At 42.7% G+C, this 27,703-nt stretch overlaps 1 protein-coding gene across 3 annotated transcripts in view; it reads left to right on the top strand.

Annotated features, from left to right (window-relative positions):
* Positions 1 to 27,703, top strand: part of NUP210 (nucleoporin 210) — a 2,490,054-nt gene that overhangs the window by 1,910,971 nt on the left and 551,380 nt on the right. For all 3 annotated transcript variants that reach the window (XM_044078102.1, XM_044078101.1, XR_006365597.1), the window contains one exon: positions 3,654 to 3,787. In XM_044078102.1, coding sequence (XP_043934037.1) covers positions 3,654 to 3,787 — 134 coding nt within the window. The remainder of the gene's footprint in view (positions 1 to 3,653; positions 3,788 to 27,703) is intronic.

Raw genomic sequence — 27,703 nt, 5'->3', positions numbered from 1 at the left:
AATTTGTCCGAGCTTCTCAAGTTTTTTCAGGAAGGGAGGAATAAGTATCATCCTGGAGGGTCAGTAGCCGAGAGGAAATCACTGTACAGCAGCAAGTGGATAGTTCACTGAAAAATCCTACTGACATAGAAGTGATTAAAAGAATGTATGAAATGCTAGAGCTGATAACAGGAAAAAAAAATAGTGATCTTCAAAGGCAACTGGACCGTCAGAAAAAGACTTTGTCATACTTCGAATCTAAGGTAGATTGTGTATAGTTAACAGCAAAAAGTAAGGCTGAAACTATTCAGTATAAAAAGATGATTGGGAAGGTACTTTAACTTTAAACTGTAGGTAAATGAGGTGGGGAAAAGGGCACAGATAGAGAGAGAAAATATCACGCTGACAGTAATATTAAAACCTATAAAGGAGGCAGAACTACATACTTTTATTGTGTAAATTTACCAGCTATTGGTGCAATTGGCAGAGATGATAGGGTTGCGCATTGACAGCCTAACTTTATCCAACACAGGCGGAATATCTGTAAGTTAGTCTTCTACTATACAAAAGTATCTATTGAGCAACACATGCCCAGTAGGGAAGGTACATTGATCAAACTTTATCAGGACATGTAAAAGTAGCCGACTCCAAATCCAGCTCCAGACAAGTGACAAGTGGTGTACCACAGGGTTCAGTCCTGGGACCGCTCTTGTTTGGCATCTACGTCTCTGAAGTACAGGCCAACAAAGTTCACAGATGGCTGCAAGCTGGGAGCCATTACTGAATCCCCAATTGATGTGGATATTCTACAAAAGGGCCTTAAAGAAACAGATGCTTGGTGCCGGAACCATGAGCTCACGCTCAATGCCAAGAAATGTATAGTTATCCCCTTTGGGAAAAAACATGTACCCATGAATTACCACATAGGTGGAAGTACACTAAACACCAACAGTGTGATAAGTGACTTATGGACACAGGTGGACAGTGGTCTCACCTTCGATAACCACATCGCCACAACAGTCAGGAAATCCTTCTATGTGGCATACCTCATCACTAAGGGCTTTTCATCCAGAAAAAAGGAGGTCATTGTCCCACTGTACTCATCCCTCATTAGACCCATTATAGAATACAGTGCCCTGTTTGGTATGTACCTGTCAAGACATCTGCAACAACAAGAAAGGCCACAGAAATACCTCACTAAAAGAATCAGTGTCCTAAAGTAGATGCCCTATGCTGACCGCCTAAAAAAAACTCCACCTATACTCTGTTGCATATCGTCTGCTCAGAGGCTATCTCTGCTTAACATACAAGGTCATGTCAAACCCAGAGCTGTTGGACATGCTACACTTAAAGAAATCCCAATCCTTCAGAGAGACACGCTCCAGGGATCTAAACCGTATCATCACAATGAACAAAACATGGTGGAGGGATAGGTTCCCGACCCAGAGACTCCCCAGACTCTGGAATAGTCTGCCCATACATGTCAAGCAGAGTACCTCTTTGGCCGTCTTCAAAGGGAACCTTGATGATTGGATGGGAGATAGGAAATTCACCCTGGGGATCATGTCAGTCGCCCTGCTAGACAGGGGTCCAGAGAAGTAAATACTGTGGGAAGAATTAGCCAGGGAATTGTTATGGCTAGGCTTGTATAGACCCTAGGGCCAATAGCCAAGTATCAACCTATGAACCTGTGAGTTGTTCCAGATTCAAGTGCTGCACCCCAATTTCAGGATAGAACTCAAAAAGATGTCTTTAATGTTTTGGACCATCTGTGCATCTTCCGCCCTTCCTCTACTACTACCACCAGGGAAGGTGACATTTGACTCCCTAGAAGAGGTTGAGGCAATCCTCAGAATTTGATGTCTCTGGTGCTCCAAAAGGCTTTATTCCCCCGTAATGGTTTTAGGGGCCTTTAAACAAAGGTGAGAGAGAGAAAGAAACTGAGACTGTAAAAGACAGGAGCAAATAGAATAGCGTAAAGATTTTACTCTGAGCAGCAAGAGAAGGCTTTTCATGATGTGAGAATGGCTGCAGAAAGATGTCAAATCTAGAGATAGCACTGTGTCAGCGGAGGAGTGAAGAGGGGGGTGACAAGATGCTGATTAAAAGTGTATTATTCTTAAGATGTGCTGAGCAACTTGCATTATAGACTGTTAAGTGGGTGTAGAATGTTTCTAGTTAAATATGAATTAAACTGTATAGAATATGCACAGGTTTGACATTAAAAGTATGCATCTATAAGAAATGGCACTAAAGGGTGGACTCCAGATTTGTGCAGTAAAAGTCCAGTGCTTGAAATAGTTTTGAGTTCTCGGTGTGGCTTCTATATGTAGGTGAGATGTAGTGACTGGGTGCAGGGCTTGAAAGGCAATGACCTTCACTTTATGGACTTTACATTTGTATAATGGTATTACTTATTGATTAAAGATAAATCCAAAAAGTAGTTGCTGGAACGAAACAAGGCTGTAGAAATTAAAACACATCCAAGTAGCGATGGGTCACATAAAACATAGTTACGTCTAAGGCAAGATAGTGTAAATGTACTCTTTTAAGAGACCAAGGGCATACATATTGTCTTTCTCTCTTATAGTAATCAGCCTTGAAGTATTAAGGGTGGTGCCTTGACTCTGCTTCTACATACCCAAGTCTTTGACAGAATAGACATTTAGAAACACAAGTGCTACATGGCAGAGGAGCAACGACCTTATTTTGGACTGTTTAGTTCCATTAAAAGTGTTGAGGGTCTGCTATTTCTCTCTTCCTCTATCTATATCTATTTATATATATATATATATGTAAAAATAAAGTGTTTGTATGTACATATATATGTTTCCAAGTGGGGTGCAAATAGAAAGAAGGAAAGGAAAATTCAGCAAGGCATTATAGACTCTGTATGCTGTACAGCAAAAGGTAAAGATAAAATGTGTTTCAAAACACTGCAGTGCATATGCTTAGTTTTATTATTTTGTGGTAGCAAGTTACCCAGTTGGTATTCTCTCCCTTAATGGTGCATTCTAGGCATAGACTTTCAAATCGAACTTGATCCAGCATTGTTTTATAGACCAAACAGAGGCTATCGGCAAGCAATATGCAAGAAACTATAGTATTACAGTATTTTTGAAATACTTTTTCCTACAATATATTGTAATTCTTTGTTCTTAACCAGTTTTGTTTCTAGTATCTTAAGTGTACTTTTTCATTGTATTTTCTAACGTAGTGTTTTATGTAGCTAGTACTTGTTTACTGGCTCCAGCAAAAGTAATTCTGGTGGATAGATGAGATGCACTGGAGTTCAGTGACTACTGCCAGGAATTGGTGTGTTTCTGATTTCTGATGGCAAGTTTTGTTGGCACATTCTAGTGGAACAATTGTTTTTAGTGTCCAGTTAGCATTTTCATGTTGCTTTTCTACATATTCATTAATAATAACCATATTTACATAGTTGCTTCAGAGTTTCATAAAGTGGTTGGACTGTACCCTCGTAATAGACAGTTTCCTGCTTGAGTTATCCAGTATGAAGTTTAGCTGTATTGAAGATGAGTATTAAAGAATTTAGTCTAAAATGCATGTGAATAGTCTGTTCTTGCATGACAGTTTATCTTGTATTGGTGTTGACAAGCTATTTCTGAAGCACTTTCATAACAAGGATATTCACAGATGGAATATTTTGACAGGTCTATCGGGAACTTGGAGCTCATCCTCCAGCATTTTACAGATTGACCCAAAAACTGGTGCTGCTGTAACACGGGATGTTGGCATTGCAACAGTCTATTATGAAATTCCTGGACTAGTAAAAACTTTCAGAGAGGTAATAAATTTATTTCTTCCTGCCTTTGCATGATGATATTGTTTGATTCAGCAAACTGCTTAAAGAGACAGTGATGTGTTCATATAACTGACAAACCGTGGTATTTACATTCAGGTTTAAATTAACACATCATCTATTTAAATTTTGTATGGGAGAAAATTCTTTACATAAAAATTGCAACTTTGTTCATGAAAAGTTTACTTTTAGTATCTTGGCTTTACTTGAGCTCATGTTGTACTACTTTGTACTATCAAGGCAAGATTGTAGTGCCAGAAAAATTGGTAAGTAGGTACACTTGATAATCCCAGGTGTTCAAGACCATATCAGCCAACAGGCCTTTTTGTCTTTGTTTTGAAAGCAGATGATGCTGTCTGTAGCATACAGTATTAAGTGGCCTTCACTAGACTTCAGTTTCTCTACTGGGCTAGGACCCTTCTTTGATGACTCCCCTAATTTTTATTTATTTTTGATAGGGTTGGTTGCCTTAAGAAACAGGCCCTTTTTAATGTGTTTTCCCTCCAATATTAAAATGAAAAAGGAGCAAAGAAAGACTGAGGTCAGTAAAACAGGAGTAATTTTAATTTCATGGAGGAAGATGGAAAGCTATGCAGACCTGATGACTGCAGTACTTATGAAGATCAAGAAATACGACATCAATGACCATCTGCCATTAATACTTAGGAAATCTTTTTCAGCTATTCATAACACAAGTTGCTAAATATCTCCAGGTTCTGTATGGAAGGGCATATGCTCTTCTTTGATGGTACACATCATTTCATCACAAGTATTGGGCATTTATGCTCCTCAGTTCTTTGCTACCATTTGCATGGTTTGGATGAGGATCCTAATGTACTTCTTTGAAAATTTCTAAAGTTCAGTGGTTAAATTGCAGAGATTTGAAATGTTCCTTTAATTTGTGAATTACTTGTTTTATTGCATGGGAAAAGTTCACAGTGTGAAAAATTGGCTAACATGCTGATGCTTTAACCCAGCCACCCATAGAGTGATTTGTTGAAGACTAGAGGCCTGTATTACATCAGCCAGAATTGCATCATTGTGTGATGGCTCATGCGTTGATCAGTAGTGGGTTGGCTAAAGTGATCCCTTATCAGGGTCAGAGAGAAGGAAGAAAAGGTAAGCATTTGAAGGCCAGCTGCAATCATCTTATGCAAAGGTTGCTTCTGTGACAGTCTCACGCTCATTACATGCCCCTGAATTTCTTATGTTAATGAGCGACTACACTTGTATCTGTTCGTTGATTCGTGACAAAAGTAGCATGAAGAGACATCCTTGTCTAATAAACTTTGAGGAGGGTGACTCTTAGGATTTCAGCATTGCCCACCCCATGGTTAAACTTCTGACATAGCACTTTCACCGTTTCTTGCTGAGGGGGGACAGTCTTTGGGTTCCTTAGAAAAAAATTAGGGTTGAATTTAGGTTTTGGTGGGAGGGGGGCTGTACTCTTTTTTTCATGTTCTCTTCGACTGAGGAAGACTTGCTGGCCAAAGTTTGAGACCTAATTCTTCAGCAGGGCATGCAGACATTCCTGCATTGCTAACCATGACTGCTGTTTTCATTGTTTGGTGTGAACTTTCCTCAAGGATGTGATAGTGCACTTTAATGGATCATGGTTTGATGCTAGTGCATGCAAGACATCATGCCAGCCTTCTTGACCCAGTGCTGGTGGAGGGACTACTCAACCCCCAGCACAGTACTCATTTCTTAATTTGCCACCTACCTCAGTGGATAAGCATATGTTATCCTATGCTAAAACTGAAAGAGTCTTAGTGATTAGGGCATTTTTATTTTTAAAGCTGACAAGGATAATGAGACCTCCCCTCAAGCTGGTCATTCCTTTGGACAAAGACATAAGGTCTTGACACCCTCTGTGAACTGATCTGTAGTTGCTGTACCTTTTTCCAAAAAAAAAAAAAATGCTAATCCTTTATTTGGGAAATTTAAGGGGAAGCCCTTGGTCCTTCTTGTGATGGAAGCAATTGTTACAGCTGCCATTTGTGTGACACACTGGTATGCAGATTTTTCTTTGGCAGCTCCAAAGATAATGGATGCACTGCAGGAAGCTCCCAGCAGAGTGGAATGGCATCCTTCTTACCATTCCAAAGTATATTCCGTTGTGATCTCTCCAGTCCAGCATAAGGCTTAGAGGATGCATTAACTTTTGCATTTACTTCGACATAAGAATTTCTGAACTTTAACCATGATGGCTAAAACGCTGCTCTCATTTGTACATTGTACCTCAGATTTGTGTAACTTGTCTAAGCTGTACTTGCTCCAGCCCTTTCTCATGAACCACACTTTAGAAAAGCTGGCAGAACTCCCCAATTTTAGAGTTGCTGAACTTCTGTTAGAGAAAGTTGCAGCTATTTCCTTTGTGTTTTTTTTACTTTTGTGTAATAAACTTTCAGTAACACTGTGTTGAATATATGCTGCAAGCAAGTTTCTGGATTTGCCTTCACCAGATGGAGTTTCTTGGGCTGTTCCTTGAGTTAAGTGAGTAATGTAATATTTGATGCCTCCTTCTATGGAGATATTCTGAGGTTTTCATGGAGGAATACCTGTAAAATAAGAAATGTGGTAACCACCATGAAAGTTCCCCTAGTAGAAGAAGCCTCTCCAGTAGGATGAGAAAGACACCCAGGCTTCAAGGACTTTTGCTGGTCCACTTAAGAAGTCTTCAGGAGATGTATTGTGCAGTCATCTCCTCAGCAGTACACATTAGCTTCTCAGAACTATCTATAGTACACTAGCTCTTCTAGGTTGCCTCAGCTTGAAGAACAAGAACCCAGAGATGGGTGGGCTCTGGATGTGGTCTTGAAGGGCCATTATCTTTGAGTTATTTTGCTTCCTTATCTTAAAAACATCTCTAGTAAGGGACCAGAAAGTCTGTCTAGACTTCTGGGAATAGACCGAGCAGAACCAGACCCTCTTCCTTAAAACATCCATATAGTCTTTTCCTACATTAAACAGAGGCATGTGGCTCTTTTCCAGTCTCCTCTTTTCTTTATAAGAGAATAGATGTTTCTTTCCCACATTAACATTTTAGTGACTTTGAATACATCAGTATGTCAGTCACAATGTTGACCCTTTGTGGAGTCATGGTTATGGTGTTTGGGCAGCTCCATGTTAAAAGTGCAAAGCCTGATACTTCGAGTCCCAACAATTAAACTATGATTTTAGTCATGGCCCCATGACATAAAGAGACTGACTGCTCCCCAGGTTGTCTGTGTTTGACTAGCAGCATGAGGAGGATGGGATTAAGCAGCTAATGTCATCTCACCTTTCCTGGGGAGTGAATTGGCACACTGCATTGTGCATACCTGCAAAAGTGCATGTGTATTGCTGCCAGTAAGAAAGGTGTGTAGTGTGCACACTGCAGGTGATGGAGTGCTAAGCCAACCAATGTAGAATGTGTGATAAGACACATGCCTCCTGATAAGAAGCCAGTAGTATAGCACGCTATCCACCATGTGTGTCTGTGTCTGTGTGTGTGTGTGGGGGGGGGGGGGGTAAGAGTTAGCCACATTTAAAAAAAATAAATAAATAAAAACATAGGATGACTACAGCACTCTTTGCACCTGGCTCTCTCATCCCAGGGGAGCAAATGGGCTGGTGGGCTTTCTCACCCCTGGGAGGAAGAAATGGGTGTATTGTGCATCCTGAAAGTGGAGGCTGCTAGTCATTTTGGGGATGGGACCAAAAAAAAAAAAAAGATAAATCAGCAAGTTCTAAACACCAATGACACACAAAAATCAGGGGGGAGAGGTGCAGCAATGCTGCTACTTATGTATGCCTAAACTGAGATTGCTGTATCTCTTCATTTAGAAGAGTACTCAGGGTGCTGTATGTAGTCCTCATATTCACATTTAAATAATCTTCTTCAAGCATCATAATTCTTGTACTTGGACTTTGAGTGCCACCGTGTGCTGCACCCCTTGATGGTGTCACTGGATATGGCTGATGCCTTTTGACACCTCATTATCTGGGTACCTCTTACTAATGACTTTGTTTATGTTTGATGATCTTCACATTCTGTGTATTTTGCTGCCATATAGACTTTTCTGTTACCATTGTGTTTACCCATATGCCAATCATAGTGGTGGAGACCTTGCAGGAAAAGTGACTTTTTGTGGTCTGATAAGAACCCCCCTCCCTTCGATATTTCAGTTCGTGTTCTCCAGTATCCCTAGATGTTCTTCATGTTTCACTGTTGCAGTCCTGACTTATGGGATTTCCTGCCCTTGGTTGGCTCGACTACCAGCGTAAAAAATTCCCTCCTCCTAAGGGTGGCAGACACTGTACCCTGACATCAGTAAATTTGGGTATGAAAGGAGCCAGCTGACACCATGACATCAGTCTTTTTTGCTTTCGAAGCCTGAAGCAGTAGTGAGTGCATTGGTTGGTCCGCACCGGAGTGAGAAATTTTCTAAAAGCTAAGTACCCCATTGAGGAGCTCTTTTTCTTTCATGGTAGATAGTTAACAACTGTCTCCCACACAGAGACTTTCAGACTGCATGTCGCATCCTTAGGCCCAAACTATTATGTCCATAATTGCTGTCTGTGCACCCGTTTCAATATCAGCACTATATGGTGTAGGGCCGAAATGCTGTCTAAGCACCTTAGTCAGCAGTCTATGTCTCATTGCACAATGGAGTCCGTCATGTTCTTGAGCTTAAGCTCCCTATGCGAAAGACGGAAAAAAGACCCAAACTTAGGGCCTTGGACTGCCCAATTCTCCATTTGCCAGTCCCCCAAAGCTTATCATTGCAGTGGAAGGTGAGGCAGTTTCGCAGCCCCCTTCTGCAAGTGAGGTGGTGACACAGGCCTTTGTTGAGACCCGTTCAGAGTCCGATATGCTGTTGGGTCCCTCAACTTCAGGTCAGGTTGTGGCTTTCAGTTTGGCGGTTGGGTCTGGAGCTTCTCTGCAGGCTTCAGTTTCTGGTGAACAATCCACAGCTAATGCTCCCCAGAGGCATCTGCCAGCTTCCATTTCTTCCTTTTGAGACACTGCCATCAGAGTAGAGGACACATACAGGCCCAAGGTGAAAGCTGCACCCAAGAAGTACTTGACCTCAGGACCTGTGTCTAGGTCTACAACCTTTTGTCCTACTGGTTACCAATAGGTCTTAGTCAGGCTGGCTGAGGACCTCATTTCTCTGGTCAGAGGCAGGCAGTTTCCCTCCTGAATTTTCTCCAGGAATAAGGAAGAGAGATCCTACTCCTGAGCCCCTTACAGAACCCCCTGATTCACATGAGGACTCTAATCAGGAGGACGCTGTCCTGGAAGATGAACCTTTCCGTTCATCTTCTGAGGATTCCGACTCCAAGAGGCTTTATCTCCAACACCACCACCCCCTCCTCCCCAAGGACATTACCTTTGAGGAGACAGTACATGCCGTTAGATAAGTTTACTGGTGGCAGGCACATGAATACCCTCAATCAAAAAAGAGGGTCAGAGAGCTCCTGGATCTCCCACAGCACAGACCCTTGGCTGTTCCTCTAGTTTTGGAGGTGGTGGGGGATGTTTTCATGGAATCATCTCCCATCACAGACATAATTCCACCAGCCCCTTGAAAACAGGACACGTTTTACAGGGTACTGGACTCACATAAATTCCTTTTTAAGAAACCCACGGCTGACCCAGAGCTTGGCACTCCGGGGCCCAAAGCAGTTAAGACTAGTACCTCAAAAACCACACTACCCACAGACAAAAAAGCAGGGCCCTTGACAGTTTGGAAAGAAGGTTTACACTTCTGCCTTGGCCATGAGGACCCTCATCTGCCAATTCCATATAATTAAGTACTAGCAAAGTATCTTGGAAAATGTGAGGAAAAAAATTCCTCCCTGGAGGACAAGAATGTCTTAAGGGAACTGTTAGATCTGTGCCATTCCAGTGCCCAGGTTACTTGCACTGAGTATGATGCCCTGGAGACATCTACCCAAGCTGCTACCTCTGTTTCTATTGTCAGAAGGCATTACCAGAACAGGTCAAATCTAAACTACTAGATGCACCCCTAGATAAAGACTCCCTCTTTGAACTTAAGCCTGAGGCTATCTTAAAGAAGATGGAGGATAAAACTAAATTAATATAGACTGTTAAGGACTTCCTCCAAGTCCAGCCATCCAGATTTAGTAGGAATTTTCCCACTAAGGACAGGTCCTGTCCCTCACAATGTAAGCCAAGTCAGAGAAAGGCCTCATAGCAGCAACAATCTTGAAGGGCAAGGCAATTGTCATTAGGAACATCCAGGCCAGGGAGTTCTAGGCCACAGGGCCCTAGCAGAGATCAGCAGTGACTCAGCCCTCAGAAAAGGTAGGAGGAAGACTTTCTCTATTCAAGGAGAACTAGGCCCTTGCTATCTCTGACAAGTGGGTGCTGGAAGTTATCTCTAATGGTTACAGGCTAACTTTCAAAGAACCATTAAGCTTCTCACATCTCCTCGATGTACCTCAAATCCAAAGAGCAGAAGCCATTTCTCAGATCCAAAATCTGTGCTCCCAGGGCTCTCTGGAACCAGTACCAAACCACCAGGTAGGAAAAGGGTTTCCTGGTCTCCAGGAAAGAAGGCTCCTGGCACCCTATCCTGGATCTGTCCTTCCTCAATTAGTCTCTCTGTCTTAGTTCCCAGATTCAAATTGCTTATTCTTCAAAATTTGCTCCCAGTGATCACCCCCTCAGAGAATCTAATGGTTACTCTGGACCTAAAAGATGCTGACCTAAACATTCCTATAGAAGAGTCCTGCAGAAATTTTCTATGGTTTAGATCAGGTAAAAATCACTTTCAATTCTCTACTGTTCCCTTTGGCTTGTCTGTTGCTCTCAGGGTCTTCACAAAATGTCTGACCTCTGTAATCATCTTCTGCAGAATGAGAAGCATCCAGATTACCTGCATGATTGCTTCATACAAGCCACAAGTCAGTCAAAGCTCCTCAAGGATCTGGCTTTCACCCAGAACATACTGTGTTCCCTAGGGCTCACCATAAACCTCAACAAATCCAACACAAAACCTACCACCAGGATAGTTTTCCTGTGGGCTTTGCTGGAATCCTTCCTCCAAAAGACATTCCTCTCACCAGACAAGGCTGCCTTTCTAACCCAGTACTTGCAGGCCATTATGCAGAGACCGTGCCTTTCAACCAAGGAATTCATCACCGTCCTGGGCTATGTGGCATCTTATAACTAATGATCCCTCTGGCCAAGCTTCACATGAGGAAACTTCAATGGTACCTCAAGAATATCTAGTGCCAACATTCACAGCCCTTGGAGACGGAAATTCAGCTAATTCTATGCCACCGGGATGAGCTGGCATGGTGGCCATGAGCTTGTACACAGACCTAGGGTCTCCCCTTCAAGTTCATCCCTCAGGACCAAACCTTAACCATGGATGCATTAGACACAGCTTGGGGAGCACATTTCCAGCAACTTCTATCTCAGTGCAAATGGCAAAAGCAGTTCAGGCACAAACACATAAATTGGAAAGAACAGCTGGCAGTATAGAAGAGTTTGGTGGCCTTCCAACCTCACTGGAAACCATGGGTACTACTTATCTAAATGAACAACACAATAGTCATGTTGTACCTAAACAAACAAGGGGCACCCATTCCTACCCTATTTTCTATCTGGCAATGCAGATCTGGGAGACAGCAGATGCTATGGGGTTGTTCCTGATGGCTCAGTACCTTCCTGGGGCTGAGAAAACTATAGCAGACTGTCTCAGCAGACATTTGATGGAGCCCTTATGAGTGACAGCTGCACTAGGAAACTTTTCTCAGCATAGAGCAGAAATGAGGATCCCCTCAAATAGACCTCTTTGCCACTGACAAGAACCCTCAGCTAAAAAGATTCTGTTCTAGGAACAAACTTCACACAGCCTGTAGGACAAGATGCCTTCTCATTCCCCTGGAACCATTTGTTTCTCTCTGCATTCCCTCACACAGCCTAGAGGACAGATGCCTTCTCATTCCCCTGGAACCATCTGTTTCTCTATGCATTCCTTCCCCTGCCTCTTCTTCCAAGAGTCCTCCTAAAAATCAGGGAAGAAGGGCCAAAGGTTATCCTGATAGCCGAAGACTGGTCCAGTCAACATTGGCACTCTCTGCTAATGACTTTGACTACAGAAAAACCTTGGCAGCTATACCACAGAGTAGACCTGCTGACTCAGACAAAGGGGAAACTCCTGCACCCCAACCTGCAGACTCTCAAACTCTCACCCTGGATAATTCTACAAACTTCTACCCTGAGCTTCCCCTGAGTAGCCAGGTGCTTAATATACTCATATGCTACATGTACTTAATATGAACTCAGAGTCTAGAAGGCTCAGTACTAGAAAAGATTACTGTGCCATGTGGAAAAGAGTCTCCATTTGGTGTCAGAAGAAAGCCCTCAACCTTTCCTCAACCAACATTTCTGCCATCTTAGACTACTTGGCTATCTTGGTGGACAAAGGCCTATCCTTCTCATTCATTAAGATACATGCCTCTATCATTTTAGCCCACATTTCTAATCTTCCTCCTATCTTCTCCCACCTCTAATAAAATAATTCCTTAGGGGAGTGCCTCACGTCAGACTGCCCAGGAGGCAGCCCTCCCCTCCTTGGGACCTTAACTTTGTTCTAGAAAAATTGACCTTACCCCCCTTTGAACCGGCTGCTTCCACTGAAATAAAATTATTTACTTGGAAGACTGCCCTCTTACTGGCTATCACTTCAGCTGGAAGGGTCTCTGATTTGCAAGCTCTCATGGCAGTGGAACCATTTCTTATATTCCACCCTGACAGAGTATCACTCAGACATAACCCTTCCTTTATGCTCAAGGTAGTCACAGACACTTCCTTGAACCAAAACCATGGAGAGAGAATCATTCTTTCATTAAATGTGCACAGGCAACTTCGCTGCTACTAATTTAATTTAACTAATTTAACTAATTAAAGCTGTCAGAAAAGCAGAGCAGCTCTTGGTCTCCTTTGCCTTAGTTTCTGAAGGTAAACTAGTCTCCAAACAGACTGCCTCCAAGTGGATCTCCAATGCATTTCCTTTTGTTACACTTACTGTGGTAAAAAGCCCCCTGAATCTGTTAGGACACACTCTGTACTAGGACCACTTCTACCTGCACAGCTTTCCTAAAGGGAGTGCCTACCAAAGACATTTTGGAAGCAGCTACCTGGTCATCTGTGCATACTTATACCAAACACTACCACCTGTCAGCCTTCTCCAGGTCCAGAGCAGGGTTTGCCACTGCCATTTTGTAGGGCATCCTGTGGTCTTCTTAATACTCCTTCCACCCTCTTCACAGTTTTTGGGAATCATTCCATAAGTCAAGACTGCAACAGTGAAACATGAAGAACTTAGTACAGTTGTGTACACTTACCATAAATGTAGATGTTCGAGCATATTCACTGTTGCAGTCTCCTATCCCTCCCTCCACCCCCCTTATTCTCCTTACAGTAACAGTTTACTTCCCTGTCCTGCTCTGCCAGAGGACCCTATGCAGGGAGACCCTTCAGACACCATTTCCTCTTATTTTACCTCTCACTTAAGGGTCACCTATTGGGCTTCTACCTTCTAGGGGCAAGAAATACTGATGTCATGGCATCAGCTGGCTCCCTTTATACCAAAACGTACTGACATCAGGGTAGAGCATCCGCCACCCTTAGGGGGGAGGGAATTTTTAACTCTGGTAGGCTGGCCGACTGAGGGGTTCCAAAGCAAGAAATCCCATAGGTCAGGACTGCACACTGAAACATCTACATTTATGGTAAGTGTACACAACTGTACTTTCTTCTTTTTTATCTTAAAACTTCAGGGACTTTGAGGCATATATGCCTGGTGTCCCCTGATGTACATAAGTATGTCAGCTACATACATGTGCTCATTTTTTTGAGCCTAATAGTTCTTTTGTGCCACTTGCAAAGCACAGATCTAAATCTTTGTACATGTCCATGGAAAGTTCCCGTGCTCATTTGCTAGATGCAGATTCATAAAGTGGTCATATCACTGCCAAAATAGCACTCCAGACCTGCACTTGTATTTGTAGTAATGTAATGTAAAGAACTTTCATAAATGCCAAAAGAAATGCCTGGCATGCCGTCACACCTGGAGGGTGGTGTTGGTCTTAAAACTCTTGCATGGGAGTTGGTGGAAGGTGGTTCCATCATGCATTTCCAGGCCTCAACAGGAGCATTATCACAAGGACTGACATGAAGTAGAAGCCACAGACTAGCCCTCCTCGTGATAAGTTTATATTAAGAGCCATCTGGTACCTACAGCTGCTGGGCTAATACTTGACTACTGATGACTTAGGCCACACAAATCCTTTTCTACTGCTTACAACGATGGACTTGAAACACTTTTCTGCTTGTTTCTTACTATCCATAGGCATAGTTAACGGTTTCCAGTTTCTTAATTTTTGTCTTTTGCTTAGTTTCTTCCTACTTATCCTTAGCTGCCATAAGATAATTCTTTTTAATCTTTATACAGCTTCTCTTTTTTTTAATTTCTGCAAGTCTTTTGGGTTTTTAATTCCCTGAAGGTAATGCACATATTCCTAAGTCCAAGTATGATTAAAGTTCATGACATTAATGTTGTTTCAGTCTTTGATGTTAGCCAGAAGTGCTCTTTGTAGCAGCCACAATGTACCCAGTAATGACTCCTGCAATTCATATGGAGTTACATGTATTGCTAACATATAAGTATGACTGTAAATTCTTTTTTTTATAAGCCCTGTTGCTCCTCCTACTATTGGAACTGTCTGGGTATCCTCCTTCCACATTGCCCTAATTTCTGCCTACAAATCCTGGTATTTTATGACTGTGTCTTTCGGCACGCAAGACAATGTAGTCATTGGATGTAGCAATTTCTATGCTTAATGTTACTTTTTTTTCATGGACTACTATATCTGTTTTTCTCGCAAATGTTTTTGGAACTGTTGGTAATGGTGATCCCATGTAGTATAAATGTCATTTTCTGTAATGCTGTATGGCTCATGTTTACAGTGTTTTTCAGCTACTTCAATATTATGTTTGCACAATCCCCATTGCAACAGTATTGCCACATTATTATGCCTTTCAGTATGTGGTCCTGCTGCCATTAGTATATCACAACCAGCGACAAGATGTGCAATTGTTTCCAATTCTGTTTTACAAAACCTACATTTGTCTGTTTCTTCCAGATGTTCAATGGACTTTGTAAATCAAAGTGTGCATAGTCCAGTATCTTGGGCTGCCAATATTAACCTTTCATCTTCTGGTTTAAATTAATATCTGAAGTAGTTACTTCATTTGCTCTGCAACCTGTGGGTATCGGATCCGACTTCAGATCCGAACCAGCAGCTTACCACGCTCCAAGATCCGAGCTCCTAGCTGCTCTCCCCTACCCATAGTCCCCTGCTACTAACCACATTACCTCAGATCGTTTTTTGCCGCGGCTGAAGAAGCTTTCCCTTTGAAGAGCTCCTGGCTGGGTGAGATAGTTTCTATCTTAATTTCACCAAAAAAAAGTTTCAAAATCGTGTGTGTGGTAGTAAACCTGTCTACCCCTTTTTAGTGTTAGTTTTAATTTTTACTGGTACAGTTAATTAGTTTTTCTTTGTCCCTCCCCCTCCCCCCTTAGCGTTTGTGTGTGTATGTGTGTGTGTGAGTGCTTTAACATGGCGGAAGGGCCTAAGGCCATTTTTTCCAAATGTACTGAGTGTGGCCACAAGCTTTCCCCAGCTGATGGCCACACTCAGTGTGTTTTGTGCCTGGATGCAGCCCATCTCTCAGAGGCCTGCCAGATCTGTGTGGCCTTTAACCCCCGGGCACTTCGAGATAGGAAAAACAAGCTGATCCTGGTGGGAAAGCTCCCCCAGGAGTCAGCTTCTTCTTCCTCTCCCGTTCAGGCTCCGGCTGCCTCAGCGTCCTCGGCGCCCTCTGTTCCCTCAGCTCAACCCGGGACTCAACCTCCCACTTTGGGTTTGAGCTCTGGGGAAACTAGTGCCTCATCAGCTAAGGAGAAGAGGCACAAGGATAAGGAGGGACATAGATCCCATAAAAGGCGGGCCAAGTCTCAACCCTTGGCTCCGCCAGCAAAAATAACTAAGTCTCCTTCGGGGGTCTCCGGATCCTTCTCTCGGCTCCATTCGCCTAGCTTCTCGCCAGAGGAGGAAGATCGGTCTCCCTCGAGGTCGTCGAGGCGGCCCTCCCGGCCCGCCTCAACTACCTCTTCCAGGTCAACTAAAAGCATCTCCGAAGTGGATATGGATCGGATGATGCGTCGGTTCTTACAGTCCCAAATGCAGATGGCATGCTCTTGCCCCCCCCCCCTGTGGGGAGCGCGGCCCCCATGTTTGCCCCGATCACTCCTTCTCCGACTCGTTTTCGGATCTCGGAGTCATCAGATCCGTGCCCATTCGGACCCAGGGAATTGTCTGTGCCGATAGCGCTGGTCTCTTCGCCGACTATGCCCTCGAGCTTGTCTGATCCGAGCTCTCGGGGCTGAGGGCTGAGCATCGGATCCGAGGGAGTTGTTGTATCTTCGGAGCTGTTGGCTTTGGAGCGCACCTCTCTCTCGGTGCGGACTGCTTCGGCTCCGACCCCGATCCCTTCCTCGGATCCGAGGAGATTGCTCTCAGAGGCTGGCGAGGGTGATTCTCCTTCAGCTTTTGAGGTAGTGGAGAGGGTACTGTCGAGATCCTCCAGATCCCCGGTTCGGGCTTCGGATCCACCCGTACCCCCACTGTATGAGGGTCTGTCTTCCATCATCCGACCATCGGGACAGCCTGCCCAAGCCCTCCAGCTAGTTCCTGTTGAGGAACAACAACCTGTGGACGAGCCCTCTTCGGATAGCCTCACCGAGGAGGTTCCTCAGAAACGTCGGTGTAAAAGGAGGCACCTGGACTCCCCCGAGTCTGTTGCCACTGACACGGACTTAGATGATAGGGAGGGGTCCCCAAGGTCACCCCCTGAAGATGTCTCCTATGGAGACATCATGGAAATGTTGCATATTAGAGGGGGGTGGTCTGCCCAAAAACCTTCCCTTGATGAATCCGTGTTCCTGGAGGCGTTTGAGGCAGGCCCATCTACTTCCTGGGTGTCCCCTCCGGCCGACCCCCTGGTGGACTTAATTACCACCAGGGCGTGGAAGGAACCCGACACCATGGAGTCAATTCCCAGGCGTCCCGACAAAATACTAAGCCCCCCCACAGATAGGCAATCATGGGCCAAAGGATCCCCTGTTGATGCCATGTTGGTGGCGGCGGCCACCAAGAAAGAACTCGCTCAGGAGAGTTCTCTGGTCCACCCGCCAGATAAAGAATCTCGAGCGTTGGACCGGATTGGGAAGCGGATGTTTTCTTCAGCGACCTTTTCTATAAGGGCGCTGAACTATATGGCACACACCATCAGGCTACAGCGAGACTTGATCAAGGAATACGCTGCAGCCCCCCCAGAGTTCATGTCGGTCGGAGACAGGAATGTGTTTACGACACGAATGGCCACTCTGAAATCCATCTCCAATACGTCTATGCAGCTCCTCTCTCATGCTTCGGAGGAGCCAGATCCTACCCCCTGTGTCGATAGGCCATGAGAGTTTGGGAATGGGCGATCTCCACCAACCATTTTCTGGTAGCAACGCACATCCCGGGATGATCCAATGTATTAGCGGACAAGCTAAGTCGAGTGCTTCTCACTCCGTACGAGTGGTCTCTGAATCCATCTATTGCGAAACAGATCTTCCACAAATGGGGTCAGCCTCGCTGCGATCTTTTTACTTCTCCTTTAAACACAAAATGCAGCGAGTACTTTGCAATCCTGGTCCATGCTTGGCCTCCCGGGCTCCTTTATGCTTATCCTCCCCTTCCTCTCATGATGAAGTTCATTCAGAAAGCCTGTCGGTTGGGGAGCAGAGTTATCCTCATAGCCCCATTTTGGCCTCAGCAGATCTGGTTCCCCTTTCTGCGGTCTCACAGTGTGGCTCCTCTGTGGATTCTGGATCCCAGTCCAGAACTGATTTCTCATCCCGCGGATTGCCCAACACCAAACCTGGTCAACCTCAAGCTTGCAGCTTGGCTGATCCGGTTCCATTAATGGCTAGGACTCCCGGTATCTCATCTCCCGTTAAGGCCATTGGTTGCAGCTCATAAGCCATCTACCAGAAAACTTTACAACAGTAAATGGGCACGTTTTTCCATTTGGGACGAAGATAAGTGCTTGGACCCATTTACTGTCTCTATCCCGACCATCCTGGACTTCCTCTCATTAATCTTTCGACAGGGAGCAAGCGCTTCTACGGTTAAGGTGCAATTTGTGGCCATCTCCCATTTTCATGTGGGTGATGGCATAGGTTCCTTAGCATCTACAAAGTTGTGCAAAACCTTCTTACGAGGCATCTTCCTTTTAAATCCACCGATAAAGTCTGTGGTTCCCCCATGGGACCTCACTCTAGTCTTGCAAGCCTTAACGAGTCCACCTTTCGAACCTGCGGCCTCAATTCCGTTGAAGTTCTTGTCATGGAAAACAGCCTTCTTAGTGGATATTACTTCGGCCAAAAGGGTTCCAGAATTACAGGCCTTGTGTATGAAGCCTCCTTACCTTATCTTTCACAAAGATAGTGTGTCCCTCAGGACTAACCCGTCTTTCTTGCCTAAGGTTGCTTCAGAAGCAAATATAAATCAATCGATAAAATCTACCAGTGTTTTTTCCCACATTTCAGAACAAGGGAGAATACACATTACACAAATTGGATGTACACAGACAGCTGCGTTTCTACTTGCATAGGACTAGAGAGTTTCGCAAGTCGGACCAGTTATTTGTCTCGTATGCAAAATCAGCCATGGGTAAAGCCATTTCCAAAGTCACTGTAGCAAATTGGATTCGTCAGTGTATTATTCAGGGGTATGCATCGTCTGGCAAACCAGCCCCGGTTAGTATCCGTGCTCATTTTATGAGATCTGTAGCCACCTCAACAGCCTTCTGGTCTAGGGTTCCAGTGGACGACATATGTTCAGCAGCTACTTGGTCCTCTTCTCATACGTTCATTTCTCATTATAAATTAGATGTGATTTTGAGAAGTAGGGCTTCTTTTGGCTCCGCAGTGCTTCGGAATATCCTTCCGTAAGGACCACCCAGGTTCTTATAAGGTAGCTGGGGACTCTGTCCCACAGGTTGCAGAGCAAATGAAGTAACTACTTCAGATAAAGAAGTTATGTACTCACCATAACGTTCCATCTGAGTAGGTACTTCATTTGTCTGCAACCGACCCCCTCCAAACCTTTCGGGATTTTCTGATCACCTTTGCAGTTGATATTTTGCGTTTCCAGGTTGGTAAGGCAAAAAAAAACGATCTGAGGTAATGTGGTTGGTAGCAGGGGATTGTGGGTAGGGGGGAGGAGCTCGGATCTTGGAGCTTGGTAAGCTGCCGGTTCGGATCCGAAGACGGATCCGATACCCACAGGTTGCAGACAAATGAAGTACCTACTCAGATGGAACGTTATGGTGAGTACATAACTTCTTTTTTTTAACCATTCCTGTGTTTGATCCTGATCAACATGACGTTGTTCCAAGATTTTTCTGTACTTGCAACTATATTTATGCATTTTCCACATTTCTTACCTTCGCATCTGATCCTTCAATTTATATTCTTTCTTTTGTTTTTTTGCACATTCAGTTGCTGCCTGATTTATATCTACTTCTGGTCTGATTTCCATTCCAGCTTGATACCGATATGCTTCTGCTAAACTAAGCAGTGAAGTCATGTTAGACTTGTTCTCATATTTTAAAAACTTTCACTACGTTTGGGTCTTGTGAGGTCAGCAGATATGTATGCAGTCCTACGACTGCAGATCTATACATGCAATCAGTTTTGAGGAGACCCATACCTGCTTCAGAACGGGGAATATATAGTCTTGGTTTACACTGATTTTTATAAGTGATTTCATAAAAATAAATATCCTTCTTGTTTTCCTGTCCAACCGATCCAATACCTTTTTGGGCCAGTCAGTCACTCCAAACTGTAAGATCAAATTGATTTATAGCTTGGACTTTGTTTCTAGATGTCAGTGCTGTTTTCAGTATTAATTTTAATATTTCTAAAATATTTCTTGTTAAGTTTTATTTGCATATGTTCGTGTTTTATTATTGATCATAAGTTCCCAAATATGTATAGAGATATAGAGTTACCATCAAAAATACTTTTAACAGCAACCTTTGTAAAGTCATCCATACTATCCAGTTATCCAGATACTAATTTATTTTCCCTTTAGCAAACTGCAGTTGCTCTTCCTCTTATTTGAGATTCACATTCTTATGTAATATTTTAATCTCTGTCATTCCCACTGCACAATTCGTGCTACTACTTTTTTTTGCATCTCATTTTCTCTTATTTCTACAATGTTTTTAAACTCCATTATTTTATTTTAGCCCACTGACTAGCTTTCCCTTTTGAAGAAATTTCTACTTTTATAGTTACTCTTGAATCATGTCATTTACCTTAAGTTCTTCGCTTTTGAACAGATGAGTAGGAAAGTGCCATTTCTCATTTTACATCCTTATGGTGCAGCCTTATCTGAGTTATTAGAGCATGATCTGCTGTAGTTATTAAATGGGGTTTCAACAGTTTCAGTTAAGTACATAAGCCCCTGTAAAATATTTCTGGGTTTGCATACATTAACAGAAAAGTAGTCACACTGTAATACGTTTCTTTTGCTTTTGTCACGCAGTATAAATGTATTTTCTTTTTAACAATTTTCATTTACTCCTCTGTTATATAATTTTTTTTTGCTTCCTGCCTTCCTAAACCTCAATCCTTCCTCCTGCACATTATCCTGCGAGTATTATCAAAAATTCCATGTATTTCTATGAAATTTTTACATTTTCTTTCCTAAAGATCCCACCTCCAATGTTTATTTTCTTTAGAGTATCCATAACATCCTTTATCTTGGGTGTAGATTTTGATTTCTATCCATCCATCTATCCACAAATCCCTTTTCCCATTTTTGTACATGGGGTCAAGGTGTCACTTCAACAATGGCAATCATCTGGAGCCAAGGTTTACACCACCAGGTAGCTAGGCCTGCAGTGATAGTTCTTCTATACCATACACACATGCACACTCACATCTGTGTCCAGCCCACCTACTGCATGTCTTTGGAATGTGGTAGTAAACCAGAGCTCCCAGAAGAAACCCAAGCAAACATGGGTAGAATATGCAGACTCCTCACCGAAGGCACCTCAGCCAAGAATCGAACCAAGGAGCCCCTTGGTGTGAGGTGACAACATTATCCATTATGCCACTGTGCCTCCCCTTCCATTTTCTAGGAACTGCTTTTTTTGGCAGGCATTAGTATCTTGTTACCTAGCTCAAAAGAATAACTTATTTTATTACATCAGTTTGATGTCCATCATTCTTAATGCTGCAGTAGCCTATGGGTGCGTTCTGCTACTGCAACTGGCCAGCTTCCAAAGGCTTTCATCCCCTTCCACATTGTTACTCTGGCTTTCCTATAAGTTAAGCCCTTTTTGAAGGGAGCTATATAAGCAGCCAGAGTGACAAAAAACCTTCAGAACTTTCTCTGAGCTTCATGCAGATGCAGCCCTGTGGCTTCTCAGGAGCAGCTTTTGGTCTAAGTCTTCTAAATCATCTTTAGGGAATCCATTGATACATTTCTATTTTTTTAGGAATAGTTGCTATTTTTTTATTTATTTTTTTGACATAACTGCGGTATGTCTCTTCAAGAATATCGGCGTTTCACTAATGTCAGAAGCCATTCCTCAAAGGACCACTGGTTTGGTTCTAGGAATTGTTGTCTAGGTTTCACATGACAATTTAAGGTTTTGGGGCTTATTTTGTGGTTTTTACTTAGTTATTTTTGACTGTCAGAAAGGTTATTCTATGGACAGACTCTGTGTTTTGTGAACGCTTGCGCTCACTTTGTGACAACCTGCATGATAGATTTTTTTTTTTAACAGTTCACTTCGGTGACGGTGTCTCTTTTTTTCAGTGGAATTGTGTGCTGCTATTATACTTAATTGTGTTGGGAAATGGGCCTTGAAAGTGTTTGTACTGCTTGTGCTTGCTAAGTGACAACTTAATTCCAGCTGACTCTTTCGAGCATAGCTTACAAACAATCAGGCATTTTCCTCTACTACAAAATTGATACTTAACCCAGTCCTGCTGGTCTTTCTCCCAACATACCTGAAAAAAAAAAAAAAAAAAAGCACAAGAACTTGCCTGTAATACAGACTCAGTCTGTGCCTCAGCCTATGGGGGTGCCTCTGCAGTGGGCATTGTTGGTGCCTTGGACCACTTACTGATCTCCTCAAATTCATTTGGTATAGCCTTGCTGGCCACCATGGATTCGGGGTCAAACACATCCTCTTCAGCTGTGTCCATTGTGGGCATAGGATAACCATCTATTTTAGGAGTGAGATGCACCTTGGGAGGTTTTTCTGGGGGTGGCTGGTGAGAGATCTCTTGCTTGGGATAATATGCCTTCTCCTACTCAGTCTTCCTCCAAAAATGTTTCTGTGAAAAGGAAACACAAAGTTAAACACTCTGTTAACAGACTAATGGTTTCTGTTTGTGAAAATGATGATCTTACCTTGGCCAGGTGTTTGTTGCAGACTGTCAGTGCTAGGTACCAGGTGCCTCTTTCTCTATCTTATTCCTCCACTCCCAGTGATGCAAATGTTCTTTCAGATGATTCTGATGTGGACAGAGACATGGTTGTATCACCTGAGGGTTTTGTAGCCCAAGTGACTCTTTGGACAGTGAGCCTAAAATCGATCTGTTGGAGGCTTTTTCCTTTTCTAAGACAGTTTCTAGTCTAAAGTATGTCTGTACATGGAAACGTGGATGTTCCCCAAAATAGGCAGTGTGATTTATTAGTGCAAGAAGCCCCACATACTGTACCTATTCCTCATACTTTGGAACCTTAGAGGAGGATTTCAGTGCTGCCCGCAACTCATCTGATTCCCAGCCGTCAATACCTAAAAGGGCAGATAAATTGTATAGTTTGTCAAGCAAACAAATGTCTCATCTCATCTTGGTGCATATCCTGCAACAATTTCTCCTACTGCTTCTGCTAAGAACAGGCTGCTCACTACTCCTAACCCAAATTATGGGAATAAAGAAGGGTAAGTGACTGAACAGACTGGGTAAAGAGAGTCTTTTCTTCCTTTACCATAGTTTTTAGAATTGTGACACTGGTGCACAAATATTTGAGAGTTGCTGTCCTCTGGCCTTTTTATTTCTCTATTAAGGTTCATTTTGTGACTATTTTAGCATGTCTGCCCATGGATCTTTCTCTCTCTTCTCTGTTTATTTTAAAACAGTTTCTAAAAGGAGTTTCACACCTGAGACCTCCTTGGAGACAGGTATTTCCTCATTGGATTCTTAATTTTGTGCTGGAGAAACTGACTATATCACCTCTTTGAATCTTCTTGTCTGGCTGACTTGAGGTTCATCACTTAAACTGCTGTTCTTATTGCTCTGACATCTGCAAGAAAAGTGTCTGAGGCACAAGCTGTCATGGCGAGAGATCCCTATTTGGTAGTTCACAAGGAAATGGATTAGTTTGTGCACCAACACCTCTTTCATGTACATGGTTATTTCAGACTTCACACTTAATAAGGTCATCAGTCTTCTTGTTTTCTATCCATATCCTAAGAACAAAAGTGAAGGTTCTAAATACTCTGGATATACAAAGGCAACTCAGGTTCTGTATTAACAGAACTAAGTGCTTTAGGAAAGCTGACCTGCTATTTATTTCCTATTCTCAAACTAAGGAAGGTCAATCCATGTCTAAACAGAATATTTCCAGGTGGGTGTCCTCTGCTGCTGTGCTTTGTTACTCTCACCATGGCAAATCCATTCCCGGCAAAGTGATGGCACATTCCATAAGGGCTTTAGCTTGTGTGATTACATACTGGAAAGGGGTGGACTCTAGAAACATTCTATAGGCAGTAATGTGGTCCTTTATTTGTATATTTCCAAAGCATTACAAACTGGCTTCCTTCTCTAAGTCCAGAGCAGATTTTTCTAGGACCATTCTCCAGGGGCTCCTGACCCTTATCTTTCCTTCTCCTAAGTTGTATAAGCTGTGATATTCTTCCCATAGACTACCGGAACAGTGGAGTTGTGTAATTTGTACTTACCATAACAGTAGATGCTTGAGTTCTTCACTGCTGCACTACCCAACCACCACTCTCCTTTGTTGTATGCAGTTCTAGAGTGGGATATAAATTTTGGATTTGCAGTTTATATCTTTAAGTTCAGGATGAATTCTCCTTTTATGGTTAGGACAAGAATGTCCTGAAGATTTCTAGTCACTGTGGTTGCTTATATAGTTCCCTCCAAACAGGCTTTGCCTATAACAAGCCATAGTGACAGTGTAAGAGAAGGTAAAAGCTTTTGGAAGCTGCCTGGTTTCTGTATCCTTGGAAGGATACACCCATAGACTAATGCAACAGTGAAGAATTCAAATATCTGCGGTTATGAAAAATTGCAACATATACCACTGTACTTTCCACACAGTATTCCGATCAAAGTAATCAGTAAGAAATTTTCTCAATCTGCCATCTCATTACATTCCCAAAATCACGTTCCATTTACCTTTCTTTTCCCCATCACAACTGCAGTATTTGCTATCTACATGAGAAAAACTCGTTGAAATTTACTTGAGGTAGTAAAAATACCTATGCATATATACTTCCATGTATACCTGGGAGCTTTACACATTTATTCCCATTGTTCTTTTGTAGACTTTATTTGCATTCTCTTTCTCAATATTCTCTGATTGATTTTTATAGTTATCATGCCATATTTTATATCCTCAGCTAATTATTTGTTCAGAAATGGCTTCTGTTCTAGGCTCAGCGGAAATGTCTGCTAGAGCTGTTTTTTCACTTAACACTTCCCTGCCCCTTTCTCTTTGCCTGACCTCTTATTCCTTGGTATGGTATTGCATGGCATGATCTGTGAAGTCCAAACTTTTGTTCAGATCATCTCACCCTATTACCTTTCTGTCCCATGTTATTTGCTCCCAGTACCTTGGCTACCCTTGCTAATTTCCTTCAGTAAATCCAGCCCCCCTCTTGCCTATTTTCTCTATCCTCTACTTGCGGACATAATTGGTAGTCTTTACTCCATCACCCCACTGACTTCTGTCTTAGAGTACTTCTATTTTTATGAATACAATAATCTGTATTGTTGTTTTTATTTTCATTAAGGACTTTAAGCCAAAATCCCCACGTGTATCATCATTCTTTCCCAGTTTGGTTTATAATGTTCTGCTTGAGTAATATATATGAACCTTTAACTGCGTTGCTGTCATGTACCCATTCAAATCAGGTAACTAAACCACTTTGATCTATGGAGGGAATCAACTTATCCCACTTGCTAATTAGTTATTGTTGTCAACATGTCTTCTGTTTGATAAAAAAAAAATGCCTGACCTGTATATAAAACTAAGGAACTAAAAACATTTTCACTGCTTGTTTTATACTATCTATATCTATAATCAAGAGTTTCCAAAATGTCAGTTTTTGTTTTATCTTTTGTTTAGTTTGTCACATTGCCTTAGCTGCAATAACAGAATCCACTTTATTCCATATATCTAAAATATTTCATCTCATTTCCCCATACGTATGGGTATTACTGAACCAACTCATGTGTGGGTGCAAAGTTTACTGCTATAGCCTTTGTTTTATCTTCATTTATTTTATATCCTCAACAGATCTGATTCTGCCTGAGAATGATATGCAGCACTGAAATGGATTTATCAGGTACACAATATCATATGCAGATAAAGCTAATTTGTGAGAACCATACCAGTTATATCTTTACATTGTGACTCTTTCTTTACCAGCAGCCCTTAATATGAGGAAAATGGACATACCTACCTTTTTTAAAAAAGTTTGTCAGAGAGTAACACTCCCTCTTTAATTCTTGCCTGCAACCCTTCATGTATCCTCCTTATTAACCATATTATTCTGTCAGAGAAAGCCAGTGCTATTATTGCTCTACTAATAAAATCCCAGCTGACTGTATCAAATTCTTTCTCACCATTTAAGACCTGCCAGCAGTTGTGGTGTTTCTTACATACTACTTCCCTGTTGGTGTTATTCTGTTAATGTTGTCGGATGTTTGCCTCCCCTATACAAAAGCACATTGATCCATATCTATCAAAACACCTTTGCCATTATGTTAGCTAAAACCTATGGAGTGAATGACTTGAGACGTACCTCTCTGGACTACATGAAAAGAGACATGGAAGAGCTCTTGGATCATGTGACCCAGGCAGGTATGACCCTAGCCCTGAGTAGCATCCTGCCATCGCCCAGAATGATACCACAGTATAAGGACAAAATTATTGACTTCAACAATTGGCTAAGCGTCTGGTGTCATTCAAAGGGGATCCAGTATTTGTCTGCCTGGGAAGACATGACCGACAAACCACGATGCTTTGCCAGAGATGGTCTGCACCTGTCACCCCTTGGATTCAGGTTACTGGCTAAAGCTCTTGCCACCCCTATAGTGCCTTTTTTAGGCAAGGTTCAAAGGATAAAACCACCACCGTAACAGATACAAGCATGCAAAATCTGAAGGTAATGCTACTCAATGCTAGAAGTCTAAACCTCAAAATGCACTCTCTCGAGGCACTCCTAAAAATGGAGAACATCGATATCTGTGCAGTAACTGAGACCTAGTTCAAGGCTCCAGAGAGCACCCCTGCAATACCAGGCTACAATTCTTACCACACTTTTCGGCCACAAAACCAAGACCGAAACACTAAAGGTGGAGGAGTGTCCATATTCACCAAGGATATTCACACCTCCAGGCTAGTTGCCCAACACAGTGCATCTGAAATTCTCCAGGTGCAACTAACACTAGGTAAGACTGCAATTCAAATTGTAGCTTGCTACAGATCCCCCACCATGCCCCAAGATTCTCACTACACCTTTCTAAACATACTGGAAAATATTGAGATACAACCAAACACCCTAATACTGGGTGATTTCAAATACCCTGCCATTAATTGGGAAAACTACTCGGGTACCAACTTCTTTTCCCAACGGTTCTTGGAATTCATAAATTCCAATGCCCTGGATCAACTAATCCCACCAGGGGCTCCAATATCCTAGACCTGGTCATTACCAACATGGGAGATAGATGCTCCACACCAGTGGTCACCCCCTCATTGGTCAGGTCTGACCATAAGCAAATCACCCTTGACATCCACATCCCACCCCCACCCCCAAGTAAGGAAACCTCCTTAAAACACTTCTCCAAAGCCAACTTCATACTACTGAAGTCAGAAGTGAAAAACTTCACAACACCCACACAGATGGGATCTGGGAGTTCAACTGCAAAATCCTACAATAAGGCACTGTACGAGCACATCCACTCATGCATGAATCGTGCCATCCCAAATAGAACCAAGATGCTGTTCTCCAAAAAAAGGAAGCCAATCTGGTGGTTCCCTGCTATAAACAAACTATACAACAGAAGGAAGAAACTGTTGCAGAAAAGAGGAAAATCCCAGGATGCAAAAAACTCCCTCACCAGCCTCAGTAAGAAGCTGAGATCCCTCATAAAATCCTACAAAGCTAGTTACGAAAATAAAATTGCCAAAGATTCCAAAGACAACCACAAGGCATTCTATAGTTATGTCAAGAATCTAAATGGCAATGCTCAGATCTGCTCTGAGCTACAACAGAATGGCATTAAATATACTGATCCCAAGGATATTGCCAATATCCTGGCAAATCAATTTAGTGCCAACTTCACCACCCTCTCACCCGCTAAAGGGCCCATCTCAATACCAAAAGATTGCCAAATTCCGATAATCACGGCCACACAGGTAGAGAAACCGCATTCTCCAAAGCTAAGAATACAGCATCCATGGGATCAGATGACATCCCAGGCT

The sequence above is a fragment of the Protopterus annectens genome, chromosome 7.part0 (genome assembly GCF_019279795.1).
Source record: "Protopterus annectens isolate FY-2018-M chromosome 7.part0, PAN1.0, whole genome shotgun sequence".
NCBI classification, from domain to species: Eukaryota; Metazoa; Chordata; order Ceratodontiformes; family Protopteridae; genus Protopterus; species Protopterus annectens.
This window is presented reverse-complemented; position numbering and strand designations above follow the sequence as displayed.